Source organism: Cucumis sativus, chromosome 2 (assembly GCF_000004075.3).
Source record: "Cucumis sativus cultivar 9930 chromosome 2, Cucumber_9930_V3, whole genome shotgun sequence".
Classification (NCBI taxonomy): Eukaryota; Viridiplantae; Streptophyta; class Magnoliopsida; order Cucurbitales; family Cucurbitaceae; genus Cucumis; species Cucumis sativus.
In genome coordinates, this window is record NC_026656.2 from 10133730 (window position 1) to 10146560 (window position 12831).

At 35.9% G+C, this 12831-nt stretch overlaps 1 protein-coding gene across 6 annotated transcripts; it reads left to right on the plus strand.

Annotated features, from left to right (window-relative positions):
* The first annotated feature begins 1598 nt into the window (after positions 1 to 1598).
* Positions 1599 to 12583, plus strand: LOC101213128. 6 transcript variants are annotated; one of them, XM_031880599.1, is made up of 11 exons: positions 1599 to 1870; positions 2074 to 2226; positions 2337 to 4258; positions 4351 to 4488; positions 6258 to 6329; positions 8280 to 8321; positions 8457 to 8546; positions 10649 to 10753; positions 10881 to 10973; positions 11152 to 11231; positions 11318 to 12583. In XM_031880599.1, the coding sequence occupies exons 3-11, from the start codon at positions 2474 to 2476 to the stop codon at positions 12030 to 12032; spliced, it is 3120 nt and encodes a 1039-aa protein (XP_031736459.1). In that variant the 5' UTR covers positions 1599 to 1870; positions 2074 to 2226; positions 2337 to 2473; the 3' UTR covers positions 12033 to 12583. The 6 variants fall into 6 exon arrangements, with proteins under 6 accessions (XP_031736459.1, XP_031736460.1, XP_031736461.1 ...); XM_031880600.1 differs by having other exon boundaries at positions 2091 to 2226; XM_031880601.1 differs by having other exon boundaries at positions 2171 to 2226.
* The last annotated feature ends 248 nt before the right edge of the window (positions 12584 to 12831 follow it).

Genomic DNA, 12831 nt, shown 5'->3' on the forward strand with positions numbered 1-12831 from the left:
ATCATAGATTGGCTAGCGACAATCACCGAAGGTGGTGTCTGGAAGTTGGTCGATGAATTGCCTAACTCTTGAAACAATTACGCTCCTATGGTTGAAAAATAGTAAAGGGCATATGAGTTATTTTAAACCCTAATCATAATCCCTAACTAAAACTAAACATTACCCTAAGCAAGGGGTGGACTATTATAGCCCACTCAACTCCACTTATAGCCTCAAACATATACTACACGAGTGTTCATCAACAAAAGTTTTTAATTGGTAAGTTATTTATCCTCGAACCTTTGCAACATACGCCACCTATTTACAACTATCTACACATTTGGCTTGAACTCTCAACTTGTCATTTTTTTTACAAATTGTATCTACCATCCTCCTCAAGTGCATAATTTGCTGCAACATTCCCGAAATAACTTAAAAGGTTAAGCAACATATACCTAATTGAAATTAAAGTGTGGTATCTCAGAACCTATTATTTCTCGAAAGCTAGGATATTTTATCCTATCACTATCTTTATAATCAAACGAGCTATTTAACGAGATTAGTTTGTCGGAATCGATCTCGCTCCCATTATTTTTATAAATTTCATTCTCAACACCAGTTACATCCAATATTAATGGCTAGGAGTACCTTCTACATCCTTATCAATATCGATTTCAAATGCATGCATCATTGTCAACTTGATCTTCAGATTCACATCCACTTGTATATTAACTTCACCTATACCATTTTCTAATAATATTGCTATATTCTCATGATCAAGCTCAGCATATATCTCAAATGACATCTAATCACTTAAAATGATAATTAACTCTATGACATCTTTATCAGATTCTAATAATCGAAAACCATTGACACCTTTTGTTGGATCCCCACCCCTCAAATTTCGATAATTCTATCCAAACTTTTCAACAACACAAATTATCTAAGAGAAAAGACTAATCATTTGGATCAAAACAAGTAAATCAATTTTCCTTACCATATATATACATATTGAAGATATGACTCACGTATAAAGTAACCTTTATGATGAGCATCTAGCACAAATGTGAGTATCTTTGCATACAAATTAAAATATAGTAATTGACAGCACAATATTAAAATTTAATGACAAAAAATCAATTGATTTGTATGGATTTTTTTTTTTTGTCAATGCTAACTTTTTCTCTCACACCCCCATTAACACAACTATATAACATTATTGGAAGATGAAATCATTTTTTCTTTTTCAAAATGCAACTTAATGAGTTATCCAAATAAGTAAGTGGAAGGTAAAACAAAATACTGTTTTTTAGTAAAAAAGAAAAGAAAAGTTAGTCCCAAACTCTAAACTCCGTAGAAAGTTGAGTCGAAAAGGTACGGAATAAAGTATTGAAAATCTTATAACTCTTACAATTTTTGTTAGAATATTGGAAGATGAAATTAAAGAAGTAGATTAAGCATGAAAGAATAGGAATGGGGAAATAGAAGAAATCTTCTTTCTTCTTTAAAAATATATAGCATGGATTTAAAAACAACAAAAAAAATGGCCCAAATCTATTTCGAGGGAAGAGGGTGGTGCGTCTAAAGGATTAAAAGTAGCGATTTAAAGAGAAGGGGGTGGTGCATTTAAACGATCCACGCGGCGGGGTGAGCTGGGGAGGGAGAGATCGTTCCACGACTACGGGTGACTTACAAACTAAAATCGCAAACAAAAAAAAAAAAGAAAAGAGAAAACCCCCCTCAATTTAGGTTTTTTCCTCCTCCTCCTTCTCCGTCGCCATTCCCCTCTTCTCTCTTTCTCTGCAGGTTCTCTCAACACAGCAACACCGCTCTTCTTCATCGCCCTCCGCTCGCTTCGCATTCCAACTCTCATTTCTGCTTTCTATCTAAGGTTACACACTTACATCTTCTCCCTCATCATCGTTTTCCTTCATTCTTCTGTTCCTGCTCTTCCTTTTCTCCTTACGACTCCTCATTGACTCTCTAATCCTAGAAAATGGCGTTTACATGCGAGATTGTTCATTCTTATTATTTCCCTTTACTGCTTTGTACGCAATTCCTTTTTTCTTATTTTAATTTCTTTTGGCTAATTAGAGGTTTTGGGGTTCCAGCGTGCTAGTTAAGTAGCAAAAGAGAAAGTTGGGGTGATCTTCTTTAAGTTGCTCAAGCTTTGGGTTATGTCTTCTTGCAGTCAACTTGAGTGATAAACATTTAGAAAGTGGGAAAAATAAGAGGCTCCACGTTCAAGTAAATTCAGTCTGCATTCTAGCTTGGATTCTTAAGTTTTGATTTATTCATTCGATGTTTGGTTTTGGTACTTGATGTTTTCTTAATATGCGTATTTTTTTGTTTTGTAGGATTATTGATTCTGCAAGTGACTGCGTGGCACTGAGGATTTCCATCTTAAGTTATTCGTTTTTTAACATGGTCAATGGGGTCTTTGTTTGATTATTGATTAATTTTGACGTTGTATCGTTAGTCTAAGTAGGGGACGATGAGCACGCATGGTTGCTCAAAACAATACAGTAGAAGGAGTAAAAAGCAGACTCGGAGCAATTCTGATGATGAAAGTGCAGCTCGGACTAGGCCATTCAGCTTTGAAGATATTATGCTTAGAAGGAAGACTAAAGGGTCAGCTGCTACGGTTGAGGTGGATGCCACAAGTACTGATAATCGGGCATCTGAAAGAATTTTTCGTCACAGTAAAGGTTCTTCCCTTGATGTGCAAAATCTCTCATTGGAGGAGGAATCAGCCAAAGATAGTTCAAGAAGGAAAAAAGAGGAGACAGTGTTGAAGAACAATATGGTGGTTAGGAGTGATAGAAATAATTATGAATCTGGATTGTCACTGATGAGTAAACTTAAACACGACAGGAATGAAAATGATGAAAGACAGAAATATGGCCAGGAAAGTCTTGGTTGGGGAAAAAATGACCAGAGTTGTAGGATTGATATTGAAACTGAAACTGCAAAGAGGCATTCAAGAGATACAGCTTGCAAGGATAGACGTCAAGATCATAGTAGGGGGGAATCTGAGAAAGAAAGCAAGAGAAAACCTCAAAATGGTGAAGATGACAGGAATAGAGACAGTAAGAGAAAATCTCAAAATGTTGACGATGAAATCAACAAAGACGGTAAGAGAAAATCTCAAAATGGTGATGATGACAAGAATAGAGTTAGTAAGAGAAAATCTCAAAATGGCGATGATGACAGGAATAGAGATAGTAAGAGAAAATCTCAAAATGGTGATGATGACAGGAATAGAGACAGTAAGAGAAAATCTCAAAATGGTGATGATGACAGGAACAGAGGCAGTAAGAGAAAATCTCAAAATGGTGAAGATGACAGGAACAGAGGCAGTAAGAGAAAATCTCAAAATGGTGATGATGAAAGGAACAGAGACAGTAAAAGAAAATCTCAAAATGGTGATGATGACAGGAATAGAGACAGTAAGAGAAAATCTCAAAATGGTGATGATGACAGGAATAGAGACAAGTACATTGCAAAGAAACATGATCATGGGAAACACCATGACCTAGAAAATAGAGAAAGAAAGGAAGCTGTAGTATCATTGACTTCACGTTATGAAGATTCTAGATTGAAACGAAGACAGAAAAGAAGCCCAGATCGTGAAAGTAAACATAGAAGATCTGTTTCACTTTCTCCAAGGTCACACAAGCACTCAACTAAGTTAGCTAGGCAGAAGGAGTTGCCTTTAGAGTCTCATGTGAAGAAGTCTGGGAGATGGCGTTCTGATAGCGAAAGAACGGGGGATTTTACCAACACTTCCAATAGCCAATACCGGCGGCATTCTGGGTCAACTAGTGGTCTTGGTGGCTATTCACCTAGAAAGAGAAGAACTGAATCTGCTGTCAAGACTCCATCACCTCTTCGAACACCCGAGGAGAAAAATGAAGTGTTGGATCTTCCTCCGACAGAAAAGGTTGGATTATTTTCTGGCTCAGTTGCTTCCAACTTTCCACCGTCAAATCCTACTGTTTCATTGGGCATTAGTAATGATCAATCTGGTGGTGCATTCTTTTCTTCTGCAATGGGGAAATCTCTATCAGTGGTTTCTTCAAATAATATAGCGATGAAGACAAAGGTTTCTCTTGATTTGGTTCAGCTTACCCAAGCTACTCGGCCAATGAGGAGGCTTTATATTGAAAACTTACCACATTCTGCATCTGAGAAAGCAATCATTGATTGCCTGAATGGTTTTCTTATGTCTTCAGGTGTTAATCACATCGAAGGAACCCAGCCATGTATTAGTTGTATTGTAAGTGCTTTATTCTATGTTCTACATGTGTGTCTCTATTTTGTTATGATATTGTCTGATGGGAGTTTTGGTGCATAACTCCACTTATGCAGATACACAAAGATAGGGGTCAAGCTCTTGTCGAATTTCTGACACCTGAGGATGCTTCAGCAGCTCTTTTGTTTGATGGAAGTGACTTCTCTGGCTCCACTCTAAAGATTCGGCGACCAAAAGACTATATCGAAACTGTAGTAAGAATAAATATCCAAAATTCTTGGCCATCTCCATTCTCTTGATACCCTCAATCTGTAATACATTTAGCATTATTTGAATTAATTATTTCATTGATTGAATGAGTAGTATAGTTTTAACTTGCAAGGAAAATCTAAAATTGTTGAGCCATAGTTTCCCAGGTATCAGCACCCTGTATAACTCTCTTCTGATTATTGGGGACCTTTGTTTGTCTTTGATTCTTTTGTTTTGATAGTACATTGTCCCAGTAGCTCAGGATTTAGATGAAGGTTCTTACGTCTTCTTTTTCTGGGACAGGGGAGGTAATTTGTGGTAATTTTTTTCTCTTGGCTCTCAAGAATGTCTGGTTAGAAAATATAGGACTAAGGAGAATCTCCATGTAAGTAAGTTCTCCATTATGTGGATACATATTTTAGGTTAGTATATGCAAAAGGTGGATGCTAGGTTGACTTATAGAGTTGAAAAATGGCTCGTGTTATATTTAGGATGCAACTTGCGGATGGCCCCATTAGAAACAATTATTGAATGCAGTGGTGGAAAGTGTGGAGAAGGTTGCATGAGTGGGCAATGTAGTCTTGAATATCTGATTATGTCATGCTAGTTTATGTTTATGGGGTCAGTATTTGCACACGTGAAGTAATGTCATCGTAGAAAAGAGGAAATCATTTTGCATACCCTTTTCTGGGACAAAGAACCCATTCTTGGTTGATCTCTAGCCTGCTTGTTCTATGTTCTTTCCAACGTTTGGTTAGAGGAAAGTCGGACTTTTTTTTGTTTAATTAAGCCTTCCACTCAAGGGAGGGATGGATCTGCAAGTGGATGAGGTTGGTTTACAAATCTTAGATGGAAATGGGATTACATCTATTTATGGATTGAAGAAGACTCAAGTTGTGGTATGGTGTAACTACCACTGTATAAGGAATACCCTGAGAATCTTGGAAATGAGAATGTCGGAATTATTCATTTTGTAGGGGTATTACTATTAAAATAACTCATCAAGTGCATGGATCAATTGTGGATGTTCCTACAAGAAAGATTATGTTCAGGCATGCAGTCAACACAACTGGAGGACCTATTAGTTAAGGAGGTCTTAAATGATTACGAGTGAAGATGTGTTTTAGTGAATGCCCTCACGATTGCAAAAGAAAATCCCTTGACATTATTGAATGCAAATTGCAAACAACTGAACAAGTGCACAGGCTTATATAAATAAGTAAGGTTAAAATTTAAAAGTGGTGGACGGTCTGGCTCCTGTAGACTCTGGCTAATAAGAACTTAATTAGGACAAATAACCTGGAAGAAAAGCTCTTGGTATTGACACCATATTAAACCACAAACATGTAGCTCAAAGGCAGATCGTGAGAGTGGTAAATGATATCATGTTATGTAGCCATTTGACATAAATGCCCATCTTTGGAGCGATTAATTCAAATTCAATTTCATTCAATCTCTTTATGTGATGATGGGATGTACTTATCCATATTCTTTTCTTGCATGCCTACATTTTAAGATCAGGGATTCGATACAAAGATAAGGGATTCAATAACTGGGTTGGGGTTGAGGTTATGACTCTGTACCTTTTTTGCCCCTTGTCAAACTTCTTTTTTCCCTTTTCTTCCAATGAATTATTAGCTCGGGTTCTAAATTTTGCTTAAATTTTCTATAGCATTTATAGAATCTGTTCTTCATCCTTGTCATTTCAGTTTCTGAGGTCTATTGTGGTTACTATCATGTAGCAGGTTTTCAGACAGTTGCTATTTTCATGCAGACTGGTGACCTGGACAAGTCGATGCCGGTGGTAAATAAAATAAGTGATGTTGTTGAGGACTCACCAAATAAGGTATGTATATTGTATTTGAATTTTTGACACTGACGAGCACTTACTTTTTGCTAATGATGGGGAGTGGAGTCTATTTATTATTATTATTTTTATGTTGTTGTGTGTGTTTGGGTGGGGTGGGGGGGATTGAAAAGAGAACAAAGCGCTAATGAGTTAAGAAATATCTCTATCCTCCCCCCTTTTATGCATCTTTTATTACCTTCCATATTGGACCATAAAACTCTCGGTCTCTTCATAAAATGATTGTGTAAATTTGAACGAGAAAATCACTGAAGATTGCTGGCTGAACAACAAAAATGCTGAAGTCATCCTTCAGGACCAAGATTCCATATAAAAGGGCCATAAATGAACAAATGGTTTAAACTTACTTTCTTCTTTATAAGCGTTTAAGACTACCTTGGATTGAGATGAGATGAGCCAAAAGAGTTCTTTGTTGGATGATATCTGCTGTGTTGTTTTCGTTAATAACTCCCATAAGCTGCTGACCACAAAAGTATATGGCCTTTTTTGGGCAAATTTTCTTCCAATGACACTATAACACTGTTAGTTAATTATTAGTCAATTTGTTTACAGCTTTTTAATTAGTGTCAATTAGCTTTATTTTTTATAGCAATCGTGGAGGGTTATAATCACTAGCTGCTCCAAACATCAGCATTGTTAAGGCGCAGTTGGGTCCTCGCCTGAGGCGAGGCCTTAACACCTTGCAAGTACCCAAAGCGAGCACCTTTAGTAAGGCACTTGCCTTCTTCAATTGCTCAACTTTTTTTTACAAAAAAAAAACATTCTTATCCAAGATTAAAAGGAAGTATCAGAGTTTTTAAAGGTAGAATTAAAGAAAAATCAAAGAAAGGAAGGAGAATTGAAAAAGAAAGAGTCAAAGTAGAAATAAAATCATTTTCATTTTTATATCTCTTTTCAAATACTATTTTCCTCGAGATTATTTGAGTTAATTTATTTCTAATCTTATGTATTTTTTATTTCTATTATTATTATTTTATTAGTTGCGCCTTGCTTCAATCAGGCCATGCCTTTTTGTCGCCTTTGAGTGTGCCTTGCGCTTTGAAAACACTGCCAAACATACATCCCATCTAGGGAGGTTGCTCTGCCAGTTGCCACGAGTGGCCTTCCCATTACCTTACTGGGATCCTTTGGACCTACAATGAAGATAGAATGATTAATTGTGATTAATTACATCAGTACTTGAGCACATTTTTTTTTAAACGATTTTCCAAATCCCTTTGCTGGCAATTCCAAGTATTACGAATATCCATAGCCCCTTAATGAAATATTTTCCCAGAGTGATTACCCATTCCTAGTTTTCTTTTTTTCTAAATGGGAAACAGAGGCTCCTGGTTCCTACTTGAGTTCTCCCAAATGAAGTTTCTGAATGGGATTTCCTCTCTTTTTCCACCTTCATAGGGACCATGTTCGAAGAGAAGTATTTATTCTATTTTGAAAATTTATTTCAAACTCTTTCCAAAATCAGATCCTAATGGCTGAAGCTTCTAGGATTTCTCTCAGAGGTACAGTATAAAATATTTGATAGTAATATTTCCAATAGCATATTCCAAATATGCAGCTCAGTTTAGAAGCTTTCTTGTTTCTTTTCAGGATGAGTATAGCTATTAGGATTCTAATGGTTTAGCATCGTGTGAATATTTTCTTTTTTGTTCTCTATAGTCTGCTGAATGGTACTCCCTAGTTATTTAATATACAAATTTTCTGAAATGAGGGAGGAGGTTGTTTTGATATATTATGCATCACACATCACCACAATAGCTCTGGAGGCAAGGTGCCTACGTAGGTTGAATCACCATATTTGACAAACTAAAGTCGTGCCCTATTAAGCTATCTATGTCTGAAAGTGAATAAGTTTATTGGGTTATTACTTCACTTAGTAATCTTATTTTATAGTCAAGTATGCTTAGGCTATGCTGTATCTTGTTGCAGATTATCGTTGCTGGGATCTCAAATAGATTATCGTCCGAAATGGTAATTTGAGGAAATGTTTTCTTCACCTTGTAATTTTACTTTGAGGAAAATGTCCCTTGCCTATGATCTTTACCTTCCACAATAGTTTTCATTTTGAAACTGTGTTGGTTTGGTGATTGTTTCCTTGTTCTACAGCTTAGGGATGTTGTTACTGCATTTGGACGATTGAAGGCCTATCACTTTGAGATCAACGATGATCTTAATGGACCTTGTGCTTTTCTGGAGGTGAATTTTCATGTCTGATGTGCTTTAGTATACCATGTTTGGCTCAAGTGCTATTTCAATGTGTTATGATGCAGTAAGGACCTATATTGTTGTGTAACTTGCGTTTTTACTTTTGTTTTGAAAAAGGAATCAAGACCTTTTGTTGTTGTGTAACTTGTGTTTGACTCCATCATATTTACATAAACACTTCCAATCAGAAAATGATACTCCGTAATTATTTTTCAAATATTACTTTGGGTAGAAGCCTACGGTATCCTCTTGTATTTTGTTTTTGTACATGAACTTTTTAAGTTGTCTCTGTTGTCTCTTTATTTCATAAATGCTTTGTACTTGATATAACTTTCTTTTCTATTTTTGTTCTTTACAATTACAATTTATTGATGGTATGTGTCAACATGGTGATAACTTATTATTTAGTTTGTTCATGAAAGAGTTCAAATCACCTTGTATTTGTCATTTTACGTTATAGAATAAAAACCAAAAAATGTCAAAGGATTGCCTGTTCCACTTCATGACGTTTTAAGTGATTCATTTTATAAGACAATTCTTTATATACTGGTTACTTTGTCAACTCTGCCAAGTTGTAGACCTAGAGCACATGTTATCAGTTTTTCATTATATGCTATGCTTAAAGGAAGTTTGAGTAGATAGTATACACAGGATAAATAATATCCTTGCATTACTTTTTTGACAGTGTGTGATCCCTTATGATCTGATTTAGTGATCTTTCCTTAATGCTTCTTGATCACAGTCTTAGTCCGGGAGTTGGTGACTTCAGTTAGTAGTGTTCTGTCATTCTCCTCAAGTGGGGCAAATATGGGTTGCTTCTTATTACAGTGAAAGATTCAACGTGCAAAGTTTTACTGATTAATGGGCGCTTTTAAATCTTTTGGTTTCTAACCAATGCACATAGATTGCTATTTTCTCTAGGAATCATCAGACCATTGCAAACCAGAAGGTAAAAATGCAATGAACTAATGAAGTGTGCTACTTGTCTGTGAACTTATGATTGTCATAAGTGAGACTCCAACTATTGTAATACCTAAACATGGGTTTTCTAATAGTGTCTCACTTTCTGGTAGAAATATTGCAGGATGGATTATTGACTTTGGGATTTCTTATTCACATGATCACATCTGGTTTTTCAAATGTTAAATAAATTTTTAGAATAATTTTCAATTTTCAATTTACTATCAACAAGGTTAACTAAAAGTTTGCAAACGAATAAATGCCTTTATGACCGTTTCCTGTAGTGGGGGTCTCCTTTTTTGTGGGCATGGTTTTTGTATACCCGTGTATTCTCTTATTTCTTCTCAATGATTTTTTTAAAAAAAAACACATGCTTTTGGTTCTGAATGATGGGACGCCTTTTGTGACTATAAGCCACTGTTCCATTCCAGACATATTGGATGGTCTTTTTGTGTGTCTACCTTTATTTACATGCAGCTCTTTTTTTTATCAACATAAACTAGAACTCATTTGTAGAACTATGTTAGGTAATTGTTTATTCACCAATGACCCTTCTCTGCTATTTAACTAGGAGAAACTGTTTGCAAAGAATGCATGATGAAATTTTACATTTCTTTGTTCCTTCTATGCAGCAATATGCCGACATGTGTGTTTATTATATCCATGATGTTCATGTATTGTATTTGTAGCTCCTGTAGCTGTTGGCCATGGCAATCCTTGCTGAAAAAATTCTTGATCATTATATTAAAACTTTTGTTTGTTTGCTAAGAAGTATTAAGTTATTAATTTCTTTTACTTCTATATGGCAAAAGCATGTGGAAATGTTGGTCTGTATTATCTGGAATTTGATTGCGGCTTAATTTTTGTCATTTTCCCAACCAAGAAAAAGGAAGTGTGAATAAATAAAGCTTTGGGGCTTTGATATCGTCTTCCCAGCCATTTCTTTGTCATTTGTATCTTGGAGCGATAGTTTCTTTTCGTTCCCTTGATGAAAAGTATGGTATCTTTTTCAATATATATATAGACATGCCATTTATTTTTTGTATTATAAGCCATTTATTTTTTTGTATTATATGCCATTTATTTGATTAATTTTCTTCTCTGACTGCAATTGCACTTAATTTATTTATCAGTACGTTGACGAATCAGTTGTGTCCAAAGCTTGTGCTGGTCTGAATGGTATGAAGATTGGAGGGCAAGTACTAAAAGTATTTCCAGCTGTTCCTTTTCCTTTAACGGTACTAACGATCTCTTTCTTTTGCTAATTTTTTGTGACAATTCTTGATCACAATGAAGCATCTTGAAGATATTATTTTTATTTCACTTGGGGATTTGGCCCTTGCTTATTTTTATTTCATATGCTAGGAACGTACTGGATGTCAACCATGTTATGGGATCCCAGAGCATGTAAAACCTCTCCTTCAACGGCCTTCAGTAGTGTTAAAAATTAACAATGTGGTACGTTAGTACTTTTTTTGTGATGGCTTCTGAAAACACTCACGTCCCCCCACCCAACTTAAAGTAAAAATCTAGGCACACACATGCAGTCACAATGCGGTTTTGTGGACGGAGTGATGGTGTTATTGTGTAGTATCATTTGCAATCTGCTGATTAGTTGTTTTCTTTTTGGTCCCAGTTTAATGCAGATGTCCTTCCTGTACTCTCTGAGTCAGATATTGATGAAGTTCTTGAAGATATTCGGTTTGAATGTGCTAGGTCCTGAGAGTTACTAATAATGTTTATAATAGTGTTACATTTCCGTTATTGTGATTGTTGTAAAATAATCTTATGCAATTTTGTAGGTTTGGGACAGTTAAATCTGTGAATTTTGTAAAGCCATGCATCAGTGCTGAAGAAGAATACAAGCAAATTAGTGATATCACGGACGTTGATATCAAACATGAGATTCAAGAGAACAGCACGACGGTGATTTCGAGAAACAGTAATGATCTTGAAGATAACAACGCTAACCTTGATAACTGCCCCAGTGATTCCAATCAGAAGCAGGCTAATTGCCCTGACAATGGTAGGCATCAAGACGAAGCTGTGGAGGACAAATTGTGTCAAATGGGTAATACTGATGCTACATGTTTTGAGGTTGCAGATTGTGAGAATGCTTCAGAAAGAACCGGTCACGTACTCTCTGAACAACGAAGCAGCCCGGAAAATGATTTTCAGGATGCGAAAGTAACCGAAATAATTGAAACTGGGTTGGATAAAAAATTGGTGTGTGTAGAAGCTTCATCATCTATGATGGCTGATAATGAGAAGAAATCTCTAAATGGATTGGATCCTGTGGTGAGAATAGCTTCCAATGCAGTTGAGAAAAGCGAAAAGAAGGATCCTGATAATAATCAGGAGAGTTTATTTGTGTTGGGGAGTGTCTTTGTTGAGTTTGGTAGAATAGAAGCCTCATGTATGGCTGCACATTCTTTACATGGTAGAATTTATGATGGGCAAGAGATTAGCATCGAGTACATTCCCCATGGTCTCTATCGGAAGAGGTTTCCTAAATGACTATAGTTTAATACTGAATGTGTTGATTAACTGGTCGCTGGGGTATTTTGGCATGAAAGCTCCGGTTATTAGCAAATTTCATTACTGAAGAAGGCAATTGTTAATGGCTCATTTTAGGCAGGCCTCAATACATATATATATATATATATATATTTGTATTTGTATCATTTGGCTCAAAATCTGAAGCATGCTGTATGGTGAAACAAGTCATTTTTCAAGCACCATATGGATGATATGCTGAATTGAAACCCAGGGAGAGTACAACCCCACCATAGCTTGAAACCCTCTTGCCCCGTCCCTGGTTTTGTATGCTTCTAATAGATTTCCTTCATATGTTTAACAGGTGTAAGGATTTACATCTAGGTTATGGACATGAAAGATTTCCGGGTGAGGATATGGTCATCTTCTAAACATTACTTCCATATCCGTTACCTGTGTGTTTCTTGTACTGTCGAGCTCTCGACATTCTCATGTCTAATCTATGTTGTTGATGATCTCTCCTTCACAGTTGAATTAGTTACTTCAATATAAGAGATTATAGTTCTTCATCACTGTTTAGTTTACCCAACCATAGTCTTTAGAAATATAGTACGTAATGGAGTTCAAAGGGAGAGTTATACACAGAAATAGAATGCAAGTAAGGTTAATTGATCAGATTATCATAAATAATAAAGATTTTTAGTTGAAGTTGTAGTAATATTCTTTTTGCACGTTTTTCAGCTAGATTACAAGTTTGGTGCAACGTTATTATATTTTTGGAGCTCCCACTTTTCTTCACTAGGTTTCATGTATATTTATG